At 31.1% G+C, this 24611-nt stretch overlaps 1 protein-coding gene across 1 annotated transcript in view; it reads right to left on the bottom strand.

Moving 5' to 3' along the window:
• LOC136039661 (sialin-like) overlaps positions 1–24611 on the bottom strand; it is a 62928-nt gene that overhangs the window by 15732 nt on the left and 22585 nt on the right. Inside the window, exon 2 of the mRNA XM_065723562.1 lies at positions 1259–1503. Within this exon, the coding sequence (XP_065579634.1) occupies positions 1259–1503 (245 nt within the window). The remainder of the gene's footprint in view (positions 1–1258; positions 1504–24611) is intronic.

Below are 24611 nucleotides of genomic sequence, written 5' to 3'. Positions count from 1 at the left end.
AACCCACCCTTCCTTCCCTAATCACCTTACCACCCATAATAAAATTCAACATAGATGATGGTAGGAATGATCGTAAAAAATGTTTTATTGCTAATAATTTATCGACAATATACCACTAAAATTTTTTCGTGCAAAGGTAAACAAAATGGGATTTCTACAGCCAGTATCTGCACAGACAAAAATCTCCTGTATTATTATTCAGTATGAGGGAACTACAGCCATAAACCTTCTAAGACGTGCGTTCTTTTATGCCCAATTGCTCAGTTTTAAAGCTCATGCTATATATTTCCTTGTATCCTCAATTCGTAATTATAAAGTATAGCATGGTATAAAATATAGCCTAACAAGCATTTCAAAAGTACCAAAAGATTGACCGATTCTTTATTTCTGAAATGTCAATGCTGATCATTGTCAGAAAGATAATAAACATATAAAAATACAGGTAATTTTCTCTATTTAAAAACGCTTTATTGCTAATGATTGATTGACAGTATATGACTAAAATTTTCCGTACAAAGTTAAACGAAAGGGGATGTCTCCAGTCATTATATGCAGAGCCAAAACTTTTCTATTTTATTATTCAGTATGATGGAGCTTGAGCCAAAACTCTCCTTAAAAATCTCCTTGGGTGCACTACTACGGGATACCTAAATAACATACAACCTTCAGGTTAAATACCAATACAGTTATGATAACTCCTATCTTGCCCATGAGAAGCGAGAAGCCTTTGGTACAGAGCTCTGAGCTTGGCACCTCCTCCAAGTCCACGCTCCGACACGTAGATCGTACTACAACACCATAGGCGGGAAAGGAATTTTGTTTTGTTGCATACGTGGTCAGTTCAATTGCTCCGACTCTTAGATTCAGACTGCAAGTTTCCTGTCCCCAGCCGCTAGCATTGCTACTGCGCACTGTGTCCCAAAAAAATTGAGTTTTCATAACTTTATTGGTATCTAAGCTGTAATACAACCGGCAAATCGACATGACGCTTTTGACTATATATTGATAGACATAGTGAATTAGATTGTTGAGATTGTAGGTCTTACTTTGCCATTGGAATACAATTCACATTGAGTTGAAAGACGACAAATTGTAAAATTGAAAGGTCAGCAATGAAAAATATTTCAATTTAAAATTGGAAAAAGAAGTCACCAAAAGTTAAATAAAATTAGGAAATTTGGCAAGGAATATTGGAGCCCCTCCCTTGTGTTTTTGTTTGCTAGGGTTAAAAAATAATTCCTAAGAAAAGCACACTTACCAGGGCAATCCCCATCAGAACTCGAATAAAGACAACATATTGCCATCCAAGATAGGCCGCAGGAGGTACAAGAACGGTCAAAACTGATGTTAACAGCATCGAACCGGTAAGAAGATACTTTGTACCAACCACTTCTGCTAATCTACCACCTGGAATATTGGTTGTAATATAACCCCAGAGAAAGCTGGTGCTGATCAACGCTTGAATTGGCTGACTCCATACAAAAGGACCGTCTTCATTTTTACCTGAAAACAAAATAAGGTATTAAGACATTGGACCTTGCTATTACGACCTTGGGCTCAAATTTGTCTGTTTTGTGCAACATTGACTTACTATATTTGGATCTTGAAAGAGCAACGCGTTTTTTTAATGGTCACTTGTAATTTCAGCAAAGCGCTAGTTTGTGACAATTCTAAAAATATAAGAAAATATCAAAATGCGGTTATCAGAGACTGGAGATTGAAGATGCCCTTCCTCTAACCGAAACTCAGAAAATACGAACTTTGGACTAGAACAAATCTATCAACATATAATTGTTTATGCTGAGCTTGAATATAAAAATTCAATTTTACAGAAAATAGAAATCTTCTACAAAAAAAAAATTGTTAATGAAAAATTTAACACGGGAAATCGTCAAAATACCATAAGAAAGACAAACGGGTTTTCCTTGATTTAAAAACATTATAATAAAAAAAAAATCCTCAGTTGCGCATGAATTTTGACGAACACTCGGACTTTAACAAATTATTTAGAATACAGTTTTTGACACGGAAAGTTTTCTTTGTCTTCCTTGCAGTATTTTAGTAATTCTGGACAAATAGTAATTGATAAGGCTTACAAGTAAATTTTTCGGAATGAACTTCATGCGTAACTGAGGATTTTTTTTTTAATTATAATGTTTTTAAATCAAGGAAAACCCGTTTGTCTTTCTTATGGTATTTTGACGATTTTCCGTGGAACTAAATCAAAACACACCATGATTACAAAGGTACCTGCAGGCTTAAAAGTTAAATCTTATTGGCTCAAAGCCATTGAATCCAAAATAAATTTAAAATAGAACGAAAAATTACTTAAAAATTAATAATAAAAATTTAAAACGCACCTTAATTAAAAAATATAAGCCCACACAAAATAGTTGAAACATCAAATAGTAACATAAACCTCAAGCACAAAAAAAAACAGATACTAATCAAAAAACCAAAACCCAATATAATTAACAACTTTTACTCCTGAATTGAACTAAAACCCGAAAGAAAACAGTTTAAACACCATAGACGGACTGGAAACCGAAAAAAGGAATCATCTAAGAAGCTGGTTAATTCTCCCTAGAAAAATAGAGGCTAGAAGAATGGCTGAAGGCCCCTATTTCTGTCCTAGGTGTGGATTAGGGATTAAACCTAAGGAATGACACTTAAGGGGACAGTTTGTTTTCGCTCTTAGGAATTGAATTTTATTATGGTCGGTGTTTTTCGGTCAAAATTTGGAACTTGTTAATAAAAATTAATTTTTTTTTAGTTCACATTTTTTTCCTCGAGTTTTGTTTATAGGCTGTATAATGTGCTGCTAAAGGCTAAAGGGTTTTTGATATACATCTTATTTATAAAACAATATAAAAACTATACAACAAAATATAAACTATATAACAACATATCTAAACAAAAATTTAAAATTAAATCCAATTGGTCAAACTTCATTGAATCCTAATATTTTACACATTAAAACTAAACATTACTAGAAATTAAATACTAAATATTAAAAACAAATTTTAAACTATACTTAATTAACAAAAGCTAACTTAATTATAAACTAAAACCCGACAGAATACAGCTTAAGCAAGAGAAATAGACTAGAAAACTAAAAAACGAATGTACAAAAAAACTAAACAAAAGACTTAAAAATCAAATACCACGGACCAAAATTTATTGTTTTAAGCGTAAACTTCCGTCCGGTATGCGAAAGTCAAACAACAAACCCAATGAATTGTACTCCACATGTAAAAGGTACCTAAACAAATTTAAACTCGAACACTATAAAGTTTATGAGCACTAATATATATATATATATATATATATATATATATATATATATATATATATATATATATATATATATATATATATATATATATATATATATATATATATATATATATATATATATTTATATATACATATATATATATATTATGTATATAACATAATTTAAAAAACTCAAACCCAATCCAATTCAAAACTTTGACATCTTAAATATAAATTGAAACCCGAGAGAAAACAGATAAAATGCCAAAAAAGACTAGAACCCTTAAAAAAAGAATATTCAATCTAATATACATAAGCCTAAACAAAAAATTTAAACCTTTGATCCAACATTTGCCACAGACGAAAAACTCCGTCCCGTATACACAAAAAGTCCAACACCTGCCACAAAAACTGTAATCTAAATTGAAAAGTACCTAAACAACTAACTTAAATATACTATAATAGTATTAAAAATTAGTATTTATAATTAATAATGAAAAATGATAATTAAGCATTAATAATTAGTATTAATAATTAGACCCGACCCCCTATTTTCCTCCCACTAGCAGTGCATGTGTATATACGAAAAATTAAACACTTCCCAAGAAAATTTTGACTTCGTATATAGTAACTACATATTTAACAAAACTTAAAGTCCAAAATCATAACCCCAAACCCCAATTAAGAAATAAAACCGGATTAACAAGAAATATTTTAATCTGACTACAAACATTTTAATCTAAGCACAAATCCTTTACTTCAAAGTAAATTTTAGCAAATCCCAAAAAAAGTTAAGCCACGAAATCTCAAAATAAACATACAAAAATAAAACCTTTCTAGTATAGAAATTTATATACTAAATACAATTTAGACACTATACGCAAAAGCTTCAAATACTAACGAAAACTAAATTCTGATTTATGAAACTTTTATTTCCTATAAAACAAAAATGTAATAAATGCAAGTTTTAACCAAAAACAAACAAAACTTATATATACATATATAATTTTTTATGAGTAGGTCAAGCTGAATACACAAACCTTATCTCCCCAAATAAAAAAAACCACAAATCTAACAAATGACCACTTTAACCAAAGGGAATGAAGGTAAATGCAAACCTTCAATATTATCAAACAGTTCGTGGTAGCGAACTGTAAGCAAGCAGCGACCCGGCTAAATAGTAACCAAAACTCTAAAAAATGGAATTTTGATACCAATAGCTGCATGAAAAATATTGCCTTTAATGCTGATTTTAAATATATAAGTTTTATCAAGTTTAGTCTTATCCATCAAAAGTTAGAAGTCTGAGAAAATTTGCCCTATTTTAGAAAATAGGCGGAAACACCCCCTAAAAGTCATATAATCTTAACTAAAATAACACCATTAGACTCAGCATATCAGAAAACCCTAATTTAGAAGTTTCAAGCTCCTATCTACAAAAATGTGGAATTTTGTATTTTTTGCCAGAAGCCCGATCAAAGATGCGTGTTTATTTGTGTTTTTTTTTGTTGTCGCTGTTTTTTCCCAGGATGATCGTATCGACCCAGTGGTCCTAGGATGTTGCAAGAAGGCTCATTATAACGGAAATGAAAAGTTCTAGTGCCCTTTTTAAGTAACCCAAAAAATTTGAGGGCACTTAGGATCCCTCCCACGCTAATTATTTTCCCAAAGTCACAGGATCAAAATTCTGATATAGCCATTTTAATGAACATAGTCGAATGACCTTGCAACCTATGTCTTTGGAGACATATTCCCTCAACGTACCCAAGGGAGGGGCTACAAGCTACAAACTTGGACCAGTGCTTACATATAGTAATGGTTATTAGGAAGTGTACAGACATTTTCAGGGGGGATTTTTTGGTTGGGGGAGGGGTTGAGAAGAGAGGGATATGTCTGGGGAACTTTCCATAAAGGAATTTGTCATGGGGGAAGAAAATTGTGTTTAAAATTTTAAGGTTACTCCTTACTTTCCGTTGAAAAAACTTTTTTTTTCTGATAATTTTTTAAGTAATGCCAGGATATCTCAATGCAACTCAAGGGATATATACCTCCTCCCCACAGATTCATCCTCTAGACTTTTCAATTCTAGTAAAAATTTAACTCGGACAATTATCCGTAACATTTCCACTCGTAAAATTGAGTTGACAATAAGAAAGCAGGACATAAGAAGAATATCAGAAGGGAATTCCGGAAAATTCTCCTAGTGTGAATTTATCCTGAATGAATTCATCCCCTGAGAACCTCCCTCCCAACAAAAAAATTATCCACGTGAAAAATCCCACGAGCAAAAAATCCAGCCCCCCCCCCCCAAACAAATATACGCATTTTCCCCAATAGCAAATAATGTAAGTAAACAATGAGTATTTTTTGCAACTTAGACCTTTCCCCTTGGGCTATTGGGGATGAAGATATCTCCAAGGAATAGTTAGTAAGCCTTTCAACTCTGTTGAACAAAAAGACTATCTCAAAATTTACATCAGACCATTTTGAGAAAAAATGGGCGTGGGAGAGGGGCCCAGTCGCCCTTTTATTTATTTGCTCATTTAAAAAGAGCTCTAGAACTTTTAATTTTCAACTGAATGACCCCTCTCACGATATTTTAGTACTATTATGTCGATACGATTACCCCTAAGAAAAACACACAAATAAATACGCATCCGGGATCTTTCATCTCTCAAAAATACAAATTCTATTTTTTTTCAGGCATGAGCTTGAAACTTCTAAAGTATGGGTTATCGTATAAACAGAATCTGATGGTGTGTTTTTCATTAAGATTCTATAACTTTCAGCGGGTTCCCTTCTTTTTTCAAAAATCGAGAAATTTTCTCAGACCCTTAACCTTCGATTGATTAGACTAAACTTCGTGAAACTTACATATTCGAAATCAGCATGCAACATGTAGTCTTTTGATATATCTTCCGGTACCAAAACTCTGTTTTTGAAAGTTTTAAAACTTTACCACAAACCTACAAAAACGTTACCACATACTGTTTGATAAGCATTACTTAAACTTTTTTTTTATAACTCAAACACTAAAAGTAAAAGGCATCTAAGAAACTGATTCAGCCCACCTCCTTAATAAATTAATACCCCAAAACGAAACAAATTTCCATAAAATTGTCCAATACCTAAAAAATGCATCAATATAAAAATATATAACTTTTAAAAGTAAAGCACATCTAAAAAACCGGTTAAGCCCCCTCCCCCCTAAACAAAAACCAAACATCAACAAAACAATAGAAATATTATTAAAATATTCCAATGCCTAAAATATACACAAGTCCTACACACGGAAACTTCACTGATCTCTTAGTCAACCCCCCCTGGATTTGCATTTATAACCACACTGAAAGAAAATATTATATAAGAAAGGTAAAGATTTCAATCACCAGGGTGAAAAATAAAATACAATCCAAATGTTCCAAATTTGATATTTGAGAATTTTTGTTATAGGAGCTCCGTTATCCATGGGTATTTTGTCCTTTTGTTGAAACTATTTTTCTATTGTATTAAAAATCTAGTTTTTAATTTTTGTTTTGATTCGGTATATTTTCTTTACTATTAAAATATGATTTAAAGATTTGAGAAAAAAACACTTTGACTATATTTGTTTCTGTTTCAACACTAATTCACGTAGGGCTCAGCTTCTTACCTCCTTTTATGTAAAAATTCCGTATTAAACTTAAAACTCCGAATAAACTTAAGCCTTTATAAATTATAACAATTGGTTCATGTAAGAATACTAGTTTTAATAGGTATCCTCTTGAATATAATACACATTATTATTTTAGCCTAAGAACAAAAATGGGAAAACAAATTCAAAAACTTAAATACGAATCCTAAAAATGCTAACCCCTACTTTTTCCGACTTGAAAACAAATTTCGACAAAATCCGACATGCAGATATCTCCTAAAAATTGGTCGGATTCCGTGAGAAAAGCTGTGAAAAAAGAAAAGATGTATGTTTCTGGTCCTTATCATAGCTATGAAACACGCACCTTTACATCCACTCAGTAAAGTCTCCTTGAAAAAAGCATAAACATTCCTTACCTGAAATCCATCCTTAGTTCACTGCCTTTTAAATCCTCAAATATCCTTCTCTGGGAGCACTACCTGACGCTTCCCTGACGCTTCGCTAGTGAAAACTAAAAAGAAACTAAAAAATAGCACGCATTACATCTATATATATATACTATTTGACATCATTTCATTTTTCATTGTGACGTCACTAAAAAAATTAATATGTTTTCCTTTTATGACTTCAATATTTTCATTTTCATTCCTTCTCATTTTTGTTTTAATGATACATAATTTTAATTTTAATTTTGTTTTTCATTCTACATTTGTGGTAAAACTTTAACCCACATGCAAGAAACAACTTAGACCCCCTTCCCCCCAAATAAGAAGAAAAACGAGAAAAATTAAAGCCCAGAAACAATTACAGCATCCAGTAAAAAATGTTCCAATACCGCAAAAATATACAAGTCCTACACACGGAAAGTTCAATGATACAACCCGCATCATATACGTAAAAAAAAATTATCCGTTTTAATTTTTAATGTTGCTTCTTAGTTTCAGTTGAAAAAACTTGTTTTTTTTTTTATTTAACTGCGACAGGAAGGCATATTTGATTCAAGATCTGCTGAATGCGCAACTGTTTGAGCACTAAAATTTGTCGATACACTGAGATTTTGAAATACACTTATCTATCTATCTATCTATCTATCAAATAAGAAAATTATACTCCACATATAAAAAGTAACTAAACAAACAATCAGTATTAATAATAAAAAAAAAAACCTACATACAAACCATAAGCATTAGCTACGAAAACTGTAAATCAAACACTAAAAAATAAACCGTGTCTAAAAAACTGATAAAGCCCCCACTCCCAATCTTTCAAAAAAAGACCCAAAAACAACAAAACACATTAATCAAAATGTACCAATACCCATAAACTAAAAAAAAAAAAAAACATAAAATTAGGTAACGTGTAAAAGTAAGCCATATCTAAGAAACTGGTTAAGCCTTCCACCTTCCCCAAAAAAATTATAACCAAAAAACAACCAGAAAAAAATCTATCGAAATGTTCCAATACCTAAAAATAAAAAAACATAAGAATAGGTAACATCTAAAAGTAAAACAAAGCTAAGAAACTGGTTAAGCCTTCCCCCCTTCCCAAAAAAATAAAGTAAAACCTAAAAACAAAAAAAATATTCCACTACCTAAAAAATAAAACAATATAAAAATAAGTACCGTTTAAGAGTAAACCAAATCTAAGAAACTAGTTAACCCCCCCCCAAAAAAAAAACGTAAAACAATAAATAAAAGTAACTAAATACGTTTCAATACCTAAAAAATACACAACTTCTATTAAATTAAAAATTAAAATTAAATTTAAAATTTATATTTAAATTTCAACCGCATTGAAGAAACCGCATAGATCCCCTCAACCAAAAAAAGGAGGAAAACCGAAAAATAATTAAAACCCAGAAACAATTACGACATCCATAAAAATGCTCCAATACCGCAAAAATGCACAAGTCCTATACACAGAAATTTCAATGATTTCCTAAAATTTTAAAAGATATGCAATAGGGGTAACAGGTTAGTTAATAAATGAGATTTTGAGAAGTAATTTAGGTCAGTTAGCTGACATGGGGATTCAGGAAAAAGTGTTCCAGACGATATTAGTTTCTAGTCTAAATTATGTGTCTGGGTTGTCACCAAGTTAAGCTAAGTTAGAAGTAGTTAAGATAAGATATTTTAAGACAATTTTAGGCTTGAAGGATTCATTTAGTTCAGTGGAACTGAAAGAAGACTGTTTCTGACGAGTGATTGGCAGTGAATAATGTTTAATTGAGTGGATAGCTGAGAGCATCATATGTGCTATTAAATAATTATGTAAAATTCTTCGTTTAGGGACTAAACATAAGGAATCACTTTTGAGGGAATACCTTGTTATCGTTCTTAGGAATCGAACTTATTATGGTTGATGTTTGTCGGTTAAATTTTGGACATTGGTAGTTCTTTTGGAGGGGGATTGAGGTAACATCATTTAAAGTTGTATTTTGTTCCTATAGCTTTGTTTGTAGGCCTTATTTTGTGTTGTTATAGCTCGCAGGTTTTTTGCAACAAATCTTATCTTATCTATAATCAATATAAAAGATATATAACAACATATAGAAACAAAAATTTAAAATAGAATTCCCTAGGTCAGAATTCAATGAATACTATATTTTTAACATTGAAACTAAAAATCGCATAGGAAGACATACTAAAAGTTTAAACGAAACTTAATACGAAACTATAAACCCATAAGAAATAACTTAAGCAACATATAAGAATTTTAACACCTCAGAGAGAAAACATGAAAAAATATCAATCCAAATACAGTTCAAAGCTTTGTTCCCCTTAAATATAAGTAAAACTGAGAGAAGACAACCAAAGCCACGTAAAAGACTAGAACCCTGAAAAAAGGAAACTTTAATGTTATGTATAAAAATCAAAACAAAAAGCTTAAAAACTAAACCCCATGGGTGAAATTTTAATGCCACAAACACCTCCGTCTCGTATACAAAAAAAATCAAACGCTTAACACAAAAAATTACAATCCACATTTAAAAGGTATCTAAACGAATAACTTAAATGTACTGCAACAGCATAAATAACAATAAATTCTACCTACAAAACATAAGTACTTCCTACAAACAATTTAAACTTAAACACTATAAACGAAACTGCATCTAAGTGACCGCTAGACCCCCCCCCCCCTAATCCAAATACAGTTCAAACAAACAAAATTTAGTTCAACAAAACAATACAGTTCAAACAAAAAAAAACAGTTCAAATAAAAAACATTCAGCACAAAAATTACAATTCACATTTAAAAGGTATCTAAACAAATAACTTAAATGTACTGCAATAGTATAAATAATACTAAATTCTACCTACAAAATATAAGCACAAACTACAAACAATTTAAACTTAAACACTATAAAGTAAAATGCATCTAAGAGACCGCTAAAGCCCATTTGTGGTTTCCATTTGTGGCATTTCCTTTCCTTCTCATTTTTGTTTTGAATGATTCCTAATTTTAATTTTAATTTTGTTTTTCATTCTACATTTGTTGTTTAAATTTAACCCAAATCCAAGAAACAACTTAGACCCCCTTCCCCCCCCAAAAAAACAGAAGGAAAACGACAAAAATTAAAGCCCAGAAACAATTACAGCATCCAGTAAAAAATGTTCCAATATCGCAAAAACATACAAGTCCTACACACGGAAAGTTCAATGATTTCCTAGGCCCATAAGAGATGTATAATATTAAAGTCAGTAGTATTAGTACTAAGGAGCAAAGAGGAGATTTATTTTAATTGGGAGGAAGGATGGTAGAGGTTAAAGAAGAAACTGTTTTTACTTTCTCTTTTCCTTGTCAATTTTACGTGTGTAGTTGTTAAGGGTAATTGTCATTGGAAGATTTTCAACGGGATTGAATTATTTAGAAGATGCTTCCGTTGCGAGGGCATTTCTACGTGGAGGTGGGGCCAAATTTCCTCGGATTATTTAAAAACGATCAAAAATTAAATTAAAAAAAACTTTTCGACTGAACGTAAGGAGCAGCATCAAAACTTAAAATGAACAGAAATTATTATGCATATGAAGGGGGTTGCCCCCTTCTTAACACCTCGCTCTTTACGCTATAGTTTGAACTTTGACCCGATTCCTTAAGAACGACTCCTGGAACACAAGGCTCGTGTAACTAGACTAATGAAAACCTTTTTTAAAGTACTAAAAAACTTTAGCGTAAAGAGTGAGGTATTTAGTAGGATACAACCCGCATCATATACGTAAAAAAATATTCGTTTTAAATTCTTAATGTTGCTTCTTACTTTCAGTTGAAAAAACTTGTTTTTTTTTTATTTAACTGAGACAGGAAGGCATATTTGATTCAAGATCTACCTAATGCGCTGCTGTTTGAGCACTGAGATTTGTCGATACACTGAGATTTTGAAATACACTTATCTATCTATCTATCTATCTATCAAATAAGAAAATTATACTCCTCATATAAAAAGTAACTAAATAAACAATCAGTATTAATAATAAAAAATCCTACATAAAAAATAAGCATTAGCTACGAAAATTATAAATCAAAAACTAAAAAATAAACCGTGTCTAAAAAACTGATAAAGCCCCCACTCCCTATCTTTCATAAAAAGACCCCAAAACAACAAAAAACATTAATCAAAATGTACCAATACCCAAAAACTAAAAAAAACATAAAATTAGGTAACGTGTAAAAGTAAGCCATATATAAGAAACTCGTTAAGCCTTCCCCCTTTCACAAAAAAAATAAAGCCTAAAAACAAAACAAAAATCTATCGAAATGTTCTATTACCTAAAAACAATAAAATCATAAGAATAGGTGAAGTCTAAAAGTAAACCACATCTAGGAAATGGTTAAGCCTTTCTCCTTCTCAAAAAAAAAAAATTAAAACCTAAAAACAAAACAAAAATCTATAGAAATGTTCCAATACCTAAAAACTATACAAACGTAAAAATAGGTAAACATAAAAATAGGTAACATCTAAAAGTAAAACAAAGCTAAGAAACTGGTTAAGCCTTCCCCCCTTCCCAAAAAAAATAAATTAAAACCTAAAAACAATAAAAAAACATATTAAAAATATTCCACTACCTAAAAAATAAAGCAATATAAAAATAAGTAGCATTTAAGAGTAAACCAAATCTAAAAAACTAGTTAACCCCCCCCCAAAAAAAAAAAAAAAACAACAACTTAAACAATAAATAAAATTCATTAAAAACGTTCCAATACCAAAAAATACACAAGCTCTATAAAATTAAAAATTAAAATTAAAATCTATATTTAAATTTAAACCGCATTTAAGAAACCGCATAGATCCTCTCAACCAAAAAAAAGAAGAAAAACCGGAAAATATTTAAAACCCAGAAACAATTACGACATCCATAAAAAATGCTCCAATACCACAAAACACACAGAAATTTCAATGATTTGCTAAAATTTTAAAAGATATGTAATAGGGGTAGCAGGTTAGTTAATAAATGAGATTTTGAGAAGTAATTTAGGTCAGCTAGCTGACATGGGGATCTAGGAAAAAGTGTTTCAGACGAAATTAGCTTCTAGTCTAAATTATGGGTCCGGGTTGTCACTAAGTTAAGCTAAGTTAGAAGTAGTTCAGGTAAGACATTTTAAGACAATTTTAGGTTTGAAGGATTCATTTAGTTCAGTGGAACTGAAAGAAGATTTCGGGCTTTTCCCTTTCAAGAGCGTTAGATTGGTTATAATGGTGAAATTTAGGGAGAAAGCAATCAAGCTACCTAATTATTAAAACTACTTTACTTCGGCTTCTTAAGTCAGCCTATTTGTAGAGTTTGAAGGACATAATTCAGGGCCGAACCAGACTAAGATAATTTTGGACCGTTCCGGCCTTTCGGAGATAAGGAACGAAGAAAAAGGCCCAATGGATGAAAGCGTATCATTATGGATGGTCTCGCGAGCCCTAAATGGAAAATAAATCCATGTGTGATAGGCTGATAAAAATCAATCTAAATCTTTGAGGTTTTACTCCCAAAATAAAAAGTGTCGGAGGGAAGATTTTTTTTTTTTTTAATTTGGGTTGAATGGAGAGGATTTGAAGAATTTATTGTTGGTAAGAAGGGATAGTTTTGATTTAGATGACAGAAGGAATTTTTGGGGAAAATCTAGGCTGGCGGATTACCAGTATTTTTGCTCTTAGTGTGGATGTGTGAATGAAAATTTGCAGAATGAATGTTTCTGACGAGTGATTGGCAGTGAATAATGTTTAATTGAGTGGATGTTTGAGAGCATCATATGTGCTATTAAATAGTTATGTAAAATTCTTCGTTTAGAGACTAAACATAAGGAATCACCTTTGAGGGAATACCTTGTTATCGTTCTTACGAATCGAACTTATTATGGTTCATATTTGTCAGTTAAATTTTGGACTTTGATGGGTTTTTTTGGAGGGGGGTGGGAGTAACATCATTTAAAGTTGTATTTTGTTCCTAGAGCTTTGTTTGTAGGCCTTTTTTTGTGTTGTTATAGCTGGCAGGTTTTTAGCAACAAATCTTATCTTATCTATAAACAATATAAAAGATATATAACAACATATAGAAACAAAATATTTTAAATAAAATTGCCTAGGTCAGAATTCATTGAATACTATATTTTTAACGTTGAAACTAAAAATCGCATAGGAAGACATACTACAAGTTTAAACGAAACTTAATGCGAAACTATAAACCCATAAAAAATAACTTAAACATCATATAAGAATTTTAACACCTCAGACAGAAAACATGAAAAAATATCAATCCAAATACAGTTCAAAACTTTGAACCCCTTAAATATAAACTAAAACTGAGAGAGAACAACCACAGCAACGTAAAAAGACTAGAACCCTGAAAAAAGGGGAACTTCAATGTTAAGCATAAAAATCAAAACAAAAATCTTAAAAACTAAACCCCATGAGTGAAATTTTAATGCCACAAACAAACACTTCCGTCTTTTATACAAAAAAAAATTCAAACGCTTAACACAAAAAATTACAATCTACATTTAAAAGGTATCTAAACAAATAACTTAAATGTAACGCAATAGTATAAATAATAATAAAATCAACCTACAGAACATAAGCACTACCTACAAACAATTTAAACTTAAACTAAAAAGTAAACTGTATCTAAGAGACCGCTAAAGCCCCCCCCCCCCGAAAAAAAAGAAAAATACACGTCCAACCAAGTTTTAAGAAAAAAATACAAAAATAGGTAACGTTTTTTATCACCTCGGTAGATGATAAAAGGAATAAAGGAAACATCTTAAAGTGATAAAGTGATTAAGGTGATAAAGGAAATAACTTAAAAGAATCAAACAGTTTGTGGTAATGAACTGTTAGTAAGAAGTGACAACAGAAGTGGCTCAACAGCAACCGAAACTCCGAAAAACGAAAATTTGATACCAATAGATAAATCAAAAGAAAAGAATTTATTTTTATGCTGATTTAAAATGTATAAGTTTCATTAAGTTTAGTCTTGCTCGTCAAAAGTTACGGACCTGAGAAAATTTGCCTTATGATTCAACATATCAGAGAACTCTACTTTAAAAGTTTCAAGCTCATATCTCCAAAAATGTGGATTTTTCATTTTATGCCAAAAGAATGATCACGCATGCGTGTTTATATATATATGAATATATATATTTTTTTTTGTTGTTGTTTATTTTCGAAGGGGTGATCGCATCAACCTACTTGTAATCGTGTCAAGAGAGCTCATTCTAACGGATATTAAAATTTCTAGCACCCTTTTTAAGTGACCAAAAAAATTGGAGGGCATCTAGGCCCCCTCCCACACTTATTTTCTCCCAAAATGATGAGGTCAAAATTTTGAGATTTCTATCTTGTTGAGCATAGTCAAAAAGCTTGATAACTATACCTTTGATTATGACTTAATCTCCCATAGTCCCCGGGGGAAGGGCTGAAAATTATGAACTTTGCCTACTGTTTACATGTAGTAATGGTTTTTGGGAAGTATACAGAAGTTTTGACGGGGACCAGGGAAAAAATTTCATTGGGAAAGGAAATTTTTCATAAAAATTGGGGGCACCGGATTTCCCAAGTTTATTAAAAAAAAACGATCAGAAACTATAAAAAACAAGTTTTTTCAACCGAAAGTAAGGAGTGACATTAAAACTTAAAATGAAGTGAAATTATTACGTATATGAGGGGGTTTATTAGGGTTTAAAAATTTATTAAAAATGTTCCATTACCTAAAAAATAAAACAACACAAAAATAACTAGCATTTAAAAGTAAACAATATCTAAGAAACTGGTTAAGCCTTCCCCCTTTCCAAAACAAAAAATAAAACCAATAAACAACCAAAAAAAATCTATTGAATTCTTCCGATACCTAAAAACTAAAAAAAACATAAAAATGGGTAATATCTAAAAGTGAGCCATATCTAAGAAACAGGTTAAGCCACCCCCCTTCCCAAAAAAAAAGTTAATTAAAACATAAAGACAACCAAAAAAAATGTATCGAAATGTTCCAATACCTTAAAACACAATTTAAACACTATACACAAGAACTTCAAACACTAAAAAAACTTAAAATCTAAATATAAAAACTTAACATCCCATAAAACAAAATTTAATAAATGCATGCTTTAACCAAATTCAAAGACAAACTCAAAACATGTTTATATTTTTTCCTTTCTTTCCTTTCTAGCATTTTTTTTTACAATCCATGACCATGAATCAAAATTATGAGATACCCATCTTACTCCCAATGGTCTCCGACCCACGAAAACAAACTAAACTTCAAATAGAAAAACCCGAGTCCTAGACCTCAATCAAGGAAACTAAAACATGACAAACACTATATGGCCCTATCCACAACAAAATTAAATCCAAGTGCAAAAATTGATAACAGATAAAAATTTCAGCTTATAACAGAAAAAATTAAACACACAAAATCTTAAAACCAGCGCGCGCAATCGAATACTTCCTAATAGCGAAAGTTAAATGCAAAACTCACAATTCAAACGCTTTAGAAAAACTCCATATACTAGCAAAACTTTAAATCCAAATACAAAAACTAAATCGAAATACAAAAATGTGAAAGCAAAAATAGAAATCTAACAAATGAGAACTTTAACTACCAAACACAAAAAAACAAAAACCTCAAATACTAAAAGTTTAAAACGAAACTTAATGTGAAAACATAAGCCCAAAAACAGTAGTGACAGTAGTAAAACATTATATATGATTTCGAAATTCACACGCAAAAACACGAAACCTAATTTAAACCAAACTTAATCTAAAAAACTCATTACTATGTTGCTCCTTACCATAAATTGAAAAAACTTGTTTTCTATTTAATTTCTGATTGCTTTTTACGTAATAACAGGAAATCTGGCTACATCACAACGGATAAATATCTCCTCCCCAGCGATTTATTGTCTAGATAATTCAATCCTTGAGAAAATTTAACCCGGAAAAATATACTTAACATAAATTTTGATTTGACCATTTTGAGAAACAAAAGAAGCGTAAGTGGAGGCCTAATTTCCCTCCAATTTTTGGTCACTTAAAAATATTCTAAGAACTTATAATTTTCATTTTAATGAGCCCTCTCACAATATTTTAGGACCGCTGGGTCAATACAATCACCCGTATGGAAAAAAAGATACAAATAAAAACGCATCCGTGATGTTTCTTCTGGCAAAAAATACAAAATTCCACATTTAGCTTGAAACATCTAAAGTAGGATTCTCTGATACGCTGAATCTGACGGTGTAATTTTCATTAATCATTATATGTCTTTTAAAGGGCTATTCCCTCATTTAGAAAAATCAGACAAATTTACTCAGACTTGCAACCTTTGTTAAAATACAAAATACAAATTCCACATTTTTTTTCAGATAGGAGCTTAAAACCTCTAAAGTAGGGTTCTCTGATACGCTGAATCTGATGGAGTAATTTTCATTAAGATTATGTGTCTATTAAAGGGGTATTTCCGCATTTTTAAAAAGCAGGCAAATTTTTTCAGACTTGCGACCTTTTGTTTGGTAAGACTAAACTTAATGAAATTTACATATTTAAAATCAGCATAAGGATTCGAGTCTTTTTAAATATCTACTGGAACCAAAACTTTACTTTTAGAGTCTCAGTTCCTATTGAGCCGGCTCACTTCTTCCTTACAGTTCGGTACCACGAACTGTTTGAAAAATACAAATTCCACATTTTTTCAGATAGGAGACATTTGATTGTTGTGCATCGGTAGCCCCTCCACCTCTTACCATTAGACCCGACCCCCTAATATCCTCCCACTACAAGCTATTGTGTATTCACCAAGGATTACAAACTTCCAAAGAAAACTTAGACTCCATTGTAATGACATACTTATCTCCTCCGTCATCATAAAAGAACAGATGTAGAAAGAAGATTTTAATTTTATAATAACTAAACAAAATCTCCAAACCCCAATTAAAGAAATTAGAACCAGATTTAGAAAAAAAAATTGCACTCCAAAACCCATTACTTCCATATAAAAATTTCAGCCCATTACAATAAAAAGTTAAGCCATATACAAAAGCTCAAAACAAATATAAACAAACAAAACATTTCTAGTATAGAAATTTAAATGTAAAACACAATTTAAACACTATACACAAGAACTTCAAACACTAAAAAAACTAAAAATCTAACTCCACGAAAACAGACTAAACTTCCAATATAAAACCCGAGCCCTAGGCCTCAATGAAGGAAACTAAAACCTGACAAACACTATATGTTATACCCTAACAACAACACAATTAAGTTTAAGTTCAAAATTCGACACCATGTAAAAATTCCAGCTCATTACACTCAAAATCTTAAGACCAACGCGCACAATCGAATACCTCCTAGTGCCGAAAGTTAAACGCAAAACACACGGTTCAAACGCTTTAAAAAAAACTCCAAATACTAGCAAAACTTTAAACCTAAGTGCAAAAACTAAATCGAAATACTCGACACCATGTAAAAATTCCAGCTCATTACACTCAAAATCTTAAGACCAACGCGCACAATCGAATACCTCCTAGTGCCGAAAGTTAAACGCAAAACACACGGTTCAAACCCTTTAAAAAAAACTCCAAATACTAGCAAAACTTTAAACCTAAGTGCAAAAACTAAATCGAAATACTCAAAATGTGAATGCAAAAACAGAAATCTAACAAATGAAAACTTTAACCAACACACACAAAAAAACAAAACCGCCAATAGTAAAAACTTAAAACGAAACTTAATGTGAAAACATAAACTCAAAAACGAAATTTAATGCCAAACTATAAACTCATACAATAGTTTAAACATCTTATAGAAACTCGAACCTCACACACAAAAACATTTAACTTAAATTAAAAAATTCAAACGCAATTCATTATAAGACTTGGACCCCTTAAACATAAACTAAAACCCGCAAGAAACCAGCTAAAACATCATAAGAGGACTAAAACCCTACAAAAAGAATTATTAATCCAATGTTTAGAAATCTTAACAAAAAACTTAAAAGTTAAATCCAATGGGACTAAAATTAGTGGCACAAATACAAATGTCCGTCCCGTATACGAAAGTCAAAAATCAAATACGAAAATTATACTCCACATATAAAAAATAACTAAATAAATAATCAGCATTAATAATAAAGAAATCCTAAATAAAACATCCTAAATAAAAAACCTAAGAATTAGCTGCGAAAAATTGTAACTCAAACACTAAAAAATAAACCGTATCTAAGAAACTGATAAAGCCTCCTCTCCCCCCCCCCATGTCTTCCAAAAAACAACAAAAAACATCTATCAAAATGTACTAATACCTAAAAACTAAAAAAAAAAACATAAAATTAGGTAACGTGTAAAAGTAAACCATATCTAAGAAAACTGGTAAAGCCTTCCCCCTTCCCCCCAAAAAATTAAAACCTAAAAACAGAAACAAAATCTATGGAAATGTTCTATTGCCTCAAAACAATGAAAACATAAAAATAGGTGAATTCTGAAAGTCATCATATATCTAAGAAACTGGTTAAGCCTTCTCCCTTCAAAAAAACAAAAAAACAAAAAAAAACTTAAAACCTAAAAACAAAAACAAAATCTATCAAAATGTTCCAATACCTAAAAACTAAAAAAATATAAAAATAGGTAGCGTCTAAAAGTAAACCATATCTAAGAAAATGGTTAAGACTTCCCCCTCTCCCCCCCCCCCCCCCAAAAAAAAAAAAATATAACCTAGAAACAGCTAAAAAATCTATTAAAAATGTTCGATTACCTAAAAAATAAAACAACATAAAAATAACTAGCGTTTAAAAGTAAACCATATCTAAGAAACTGGTTAAGCCTTCCCCCTTCCCAAAATAAAAAAAAGCAAAAAACAACCAAAAAAAAATCTAACGAATTGTTCCGATACCTAAAAACTAAAAAAAAAAAAACATAAAAATGGTTAATATCTAAAAGAGAGCCATATCTAAAAAACTGGTTAAGCCATCCCAATTCCCAAAAACACAACAAACCATAGCCCTAACCACAACAAAATTAAATCTAAGTGCAAAAATTGACAACAGATGAAAACTTTGATTCATAGCAGAAAAAACTAAGCACACAATATCTTAAAACCAACGCACTCAATCGAATACTTCCTAATACCGAAAGTTAAATGCAAAACTCACAATTCAAACGCTTTAGAAAAACTCCATATACTAGCAAAACTTTAAATCTAAATACAAAAACTAAATCGAAATACCAAAAATGTGAATGCAAAAACAAAAATCTAACAAATGAAAACTTTAACCACCACACACAAAAAACAAAAACCTCCAATACTAAAAATTTAAAACGAAACTTAATGTGAAAACATAAGCCCAAACACAGTAGTGACAGAAGAAAAAAAATATATATATGCTTTCGAACCTCAAACGCAAAAACACGAAACCTAATTTAAACCAAACTTAATCTAAAAAACTCAAACTCAACACATCGCAAAACTTTGACCCCTTAAACATAAATTGGTACAATATTCAAACTTTAGCTTAAAAGCGAGGTGTTGAGGAGGAATAACACCCTGAGATAAGTAACAATATATTTCGTTTTAAGTTTTAGTGTTGCTCCTTACTATAAATTGAAAAAACTTGTTTTTCTATTTAGTTTCTGATCGCTTTTTACGCAATACCAGGAAAGTTGGCTACACCGCAATGGATAAATACCTCCTCCCCACCGATTTATTCTCTAGATAATTCAATCCTTGAGAAAATTTAAACAGGAAAAATATCCTTGACATCTCCACTTGTAACATTGAATCGGGAATGAGAAAGCAATCCATAAGAAGAATTTCGTATAAGAATTCTGGCAAATTCTCCTAGTGCAAAATTTCTTTGGAAAAATTTACTACCATGGAACTACCCTCCGCATGAAAAATTATCCTCGTGTGGAAAATCCATCTGCAGAAACTCCTGCACCCCCGAAAAATGTAGGCATACTTCCAAATAAAAAAAAAAAATATTATACGTAAACGGACCGCTAAGAAACCCAAGGCCAGATTTCCTTGGATTATTTAAAAAACGATCAGAAATTAAATTAAAAAAGTCCTTTCGACTGAACGTAAGGAGAAGCATCCAAATTTAAAATTAACAGATATTATTATGTATATGAAGGGGGTTGCCTCCTCCTTAACACCTCGCTCTTTACGCTATAGTTTGAACTTTGACCCGATTCCTTGAGAACGACTCATGGAACACAAGGCTCGTTTAACTAGACTAATGAAAACCTTTTTTAAAGTACTAAAAAACTTTAGCGTAAAGAGTGAGGTATTTAGGAGGATTCAAACCGCATCATATACGTAAAAAAAATTGTCCGTTTTAATTGTTAATGTTGCTTATTACTTTCAGTTGAAAATACTTGTTTTTTTTTTATTTAACTGAGACAGGAAGGCATATTTGATTCAAGATCTACTGAATGCGCTGCTGTTTGAGCACTGAGATTTGTCGATACACTGAGATTTTGAAATACACTTATCTATCTATCTATCTATCAAATAAGAAAATTATACTCCACATATAAGAAGTAACTAAACAAATAATCAGAATTAACAATGAAAAATCCTACATACAAAACATAAGCATTAGCTACGAAAATTGTAACTCAAACACTAAAAAAATAAACCGTGTCTAAAAAACTGATACCCCCCTATCTTCCGAAAAAAAACCCAAAACAACAAAAATCATTAATCAAAATGTACCAATACCCAAAAACTAAAAAAAAACATAAAATTAGGTAACGTGTAAGAGTCATATCTAAGAAACTGGTTAAGCCTTCAAAAACAAAAAAAAATCTATCGAAATGTTCTATTACCTAAAAACAATAAAAACACAAGAATAGGTGAAGTCTAAAAGTAAACCATATCTAAGAAACTGGTTAAGCTTTTCCCCTTCTCAAAAACAAAATTAAAACAAAACAAAAATCTATAGAAATGTTCCAATACCTAAAATCTAGAAAAAAACATAAAAATATGTGATGTCTAAAAGTAAACCATATCTAAGAAACTGGTTAAGCCTTCCCAAAAAAATTATAACCAAAAAACAACCAAAAAAAATCTATCGAAATGTTCCAATGCCTAAAAACTAAAAAAAAAAAAAAAAAACATAAAAATAGGTAACATTAAAAGTAAAAAAGCTAAGAGACTGGTTAAGCCTTCCCCCTTCCCAAAAAAATTATAACCAAAAAATAACCAAAAAAATCTATCGAAATGTTCCAATACCTAAAAACTAGAAAAAAATATATAAAAATAGGTAACATCCATAGGTGACAACAGAAGTGGCTCAACAGCAACCGAAACTCCAAAAAACGAAAATTTGATATTTTTATGCTGATTTCAAATATATAAGTTTCATCATGTTTAGTCTTACTCGTCAAAAGTTAAGAGCCTGAGAAAATTTACCTTATGTTTAAAAAACGGGAAAAACAGCCCCTAAAATTTACAGAATCTTAATGAAAATCACAGATTCAGCGTATCAGAGAACTCTACTTTAAAAGTTTCAGGCTCATATCTCAAAAATGTGGATTTTTCATTTTTTGCCAAAAGAATGATCACGGATGCGTGTTTATATAAACGAGAAAAGAGTGTATATTTGATTCATTATCTGCTGAATGCACTGCCAATTGGGCAGTGAGTATTGTGAGAACAGGGCCACCATGTGATTGTTGTGCATCGGTAGCCCCTCCGCATCTTACCATTAGACCCGACCCCCTAATATCCTCCCACTAGAAGCTATTGTGTATTCACCAAGGATTAAAAACTTCCCAAGAAAACTTAGACTCCATTGTAGTGACATACTCATCTCCACCATCATCATAAGAGAACAGATGTAAAAAGAAGATTTTAATTTTATAATAACCAAACAAAATCTCCAAACCCCAATTAAAGAAATTAAAATCAGATATTGAAAAAAAATTCTACACTCCAAAACCCATTACTTCCATATAAAAATTTCAGCCCATAAAAATTAAAGTTAAATTAAGTCACAAAAGCTCAAAACAAATATAAACAAACAAAACCTTCTAGTATAGAAATTTAAATGTAAAACACAATTTAAACACTATGCACAAGAACTTCAAACACTAAAAAAGAATAAAATCTAAATTTAAAAACTGAGCATCCCATAAATCAAAAATATAATAAATGCAAGCTTTAACCAAATGCAAAAACAAACCCAAAACACGTTTATGTTTTTTCCTTTCTTTTGTTTCTAGAATTTTTTTTTTTAACAATCCATGAACACAAATCAAAATTTTGAGATACCCATCTTACTCCCAAAGGTCCCCACTCCACGAAAACAGAATAAACTTCAAATATAAAAACCCGAGCCCTAGGCCTCAATGAAGGAAACTAAAACCTGACAAACACTATATGTTATGCCCTAACAACAAAAAAATTAAATCTAAGTTCAAAAATTGACAACTCATCACAGAAAATTCAAAACAAAACAAAAACAAAAATCTATCAAAATGTTCCAATACCTAATAACTAAAAAAACATAAAAATAGGTAGCGTCTAAAACATATCTAAGAAAATGGTTAATTCTTCCCCCTCCCCCCTAAGAAAATAAAACCTAGAAACAGCTAAAAAATCTATTAAAAATGTTCCATTACCTAAAAAATAAAACAACATAAAAATAACTAGTGTTTAAAAGTAAACCATATCTAAGAAATTGGTTAAGCCTTCCCCCTTCCCAAAACAAAAAATAAAACCAAAAAACAACCAAAAAAAAAATCTATCGAATTGTTTCCAATACCTAAAAGCTAAAAAAAACCATAAAAATGGGTAATATCTAAAAGTGAGCCATATCTAAGAAACTGGTTAAGCCATCCCCCTTCCAAAAAAAAAGTTAATTAAAACCTACAGACAACCAAGTGTATCGAAATGTTCCAACACCTAAAAATACAATTTAACCACTATACACAAGAACTTCAAACACAAAAAAAAACTTAAAATTTAAAATACTAAAAATTTAAAACGAAACTTACCGTTAAACTTAATGAACTCTCCTCCCCATGAAAAATTATCCTCGTGTGTAAAATCTGAAAATCGTGTGGAAAATGGTTTGTTTCTTCGGAAAAAATTACCACCTGGGAACTACCCTCCCCATGAAAAATTATCCTCGTGTGGAAAGTCCATCTGCAGAAACTCCCTTACCCCCGAAAAATGTAGGCATACTTCCAAATAAAAAAAAGTGCTATACGTAAACAATTGACAAATTTTGTAACTTAAAGACCTTTCCCCACGGGGTTTGAGGGGGTTCATGATATCTCCAAAGACATATATCATCGATCTTTTAACTATGCTGAACAAAATGGCTATTTCAAAATTTTGATTTTACCATTTTGAGAAACAAAAAGGGCGTAAGTGGAGGCCTAACTGGCCTCCAATTTTTGTTCACTTAAAAATATTATTAGAACTTTTAATTTTCATTTGAATGAGCCCTCTGTCAATATTCTAGGACCGCTGGGTCAATACGTTCACCTGTAGGGAAAAAAAGATACAAATAAAAACGCATCCGTGACCTTATATAGACCTTTCCCCATGGGGTTTAAGGGGGGTCATGATACTTCCAAAGACATATATCATCGATCTTTCAACTATGCTGATTAAAATAGCTATTTCAAAATTTTAACTGGACCCTTTTGAGAAACAAAAGGGACGTGGGTGGAGGGTCTAATTGTCCTCCGATTTTTTGGTCACTTAAAAATGTTATTAGAACTTTTAATTTTCATTTAAATGAACCCTCTCACAATATTCTAGGACCGCTGGGTCAATACGATCACCCCTAGGAAAAAAAAGATACAAATAAAAACGCATCCGTGATCTTTCTTCTGGCAAACAATACAAAATTCCACATTTAGCTTGAAACATCTAAAGTAGGGTTCTCTGATACGTTGAATCTGACGGTGTTTTTTTATTTAAGATTCTACCACTCATAAGGAGTTTTCGCCTTTTTTAAAATGAGGCGAATTTTTCGTCTCGTAACTTTTGATGGGTAAGACTAAACTTGATGAAATGTACACATTTGAAATCTCATTTTTTTGATGTGTCTATAGGTATCATTTTTTTTTTTTTTTTAGAGTTTCGTTTACTATTCAGCCGGGTCACTAATTACTTACAGTTATAGGGCATGTCTGATCCGGATCGCGCTGCTATTTATCTCCGGAATGCGCTGCTATTTTTGCACTGAGATTTGTGAAAATAGGA

The sequence above is a fragment of the Artemia franciscana genome, chromosome 19, assembly GCF_032884065.1.
Source record: "Artemia franciscana chromosome 19, ASM3288406v1, whole genome shotgun sequence".
Classification (NCBI taxonomy): domain Eukaryota; kingdom Metazoa; phylum Arthropoda; class Branchiopoda; order Anostraca; family Artemiidae; genus Artemia; species Artemia franciscana.
Note: the sequence above shows the minus strand (reverse complement) of the source record. Positions and strands in the feature narration are given on the sequence as shown.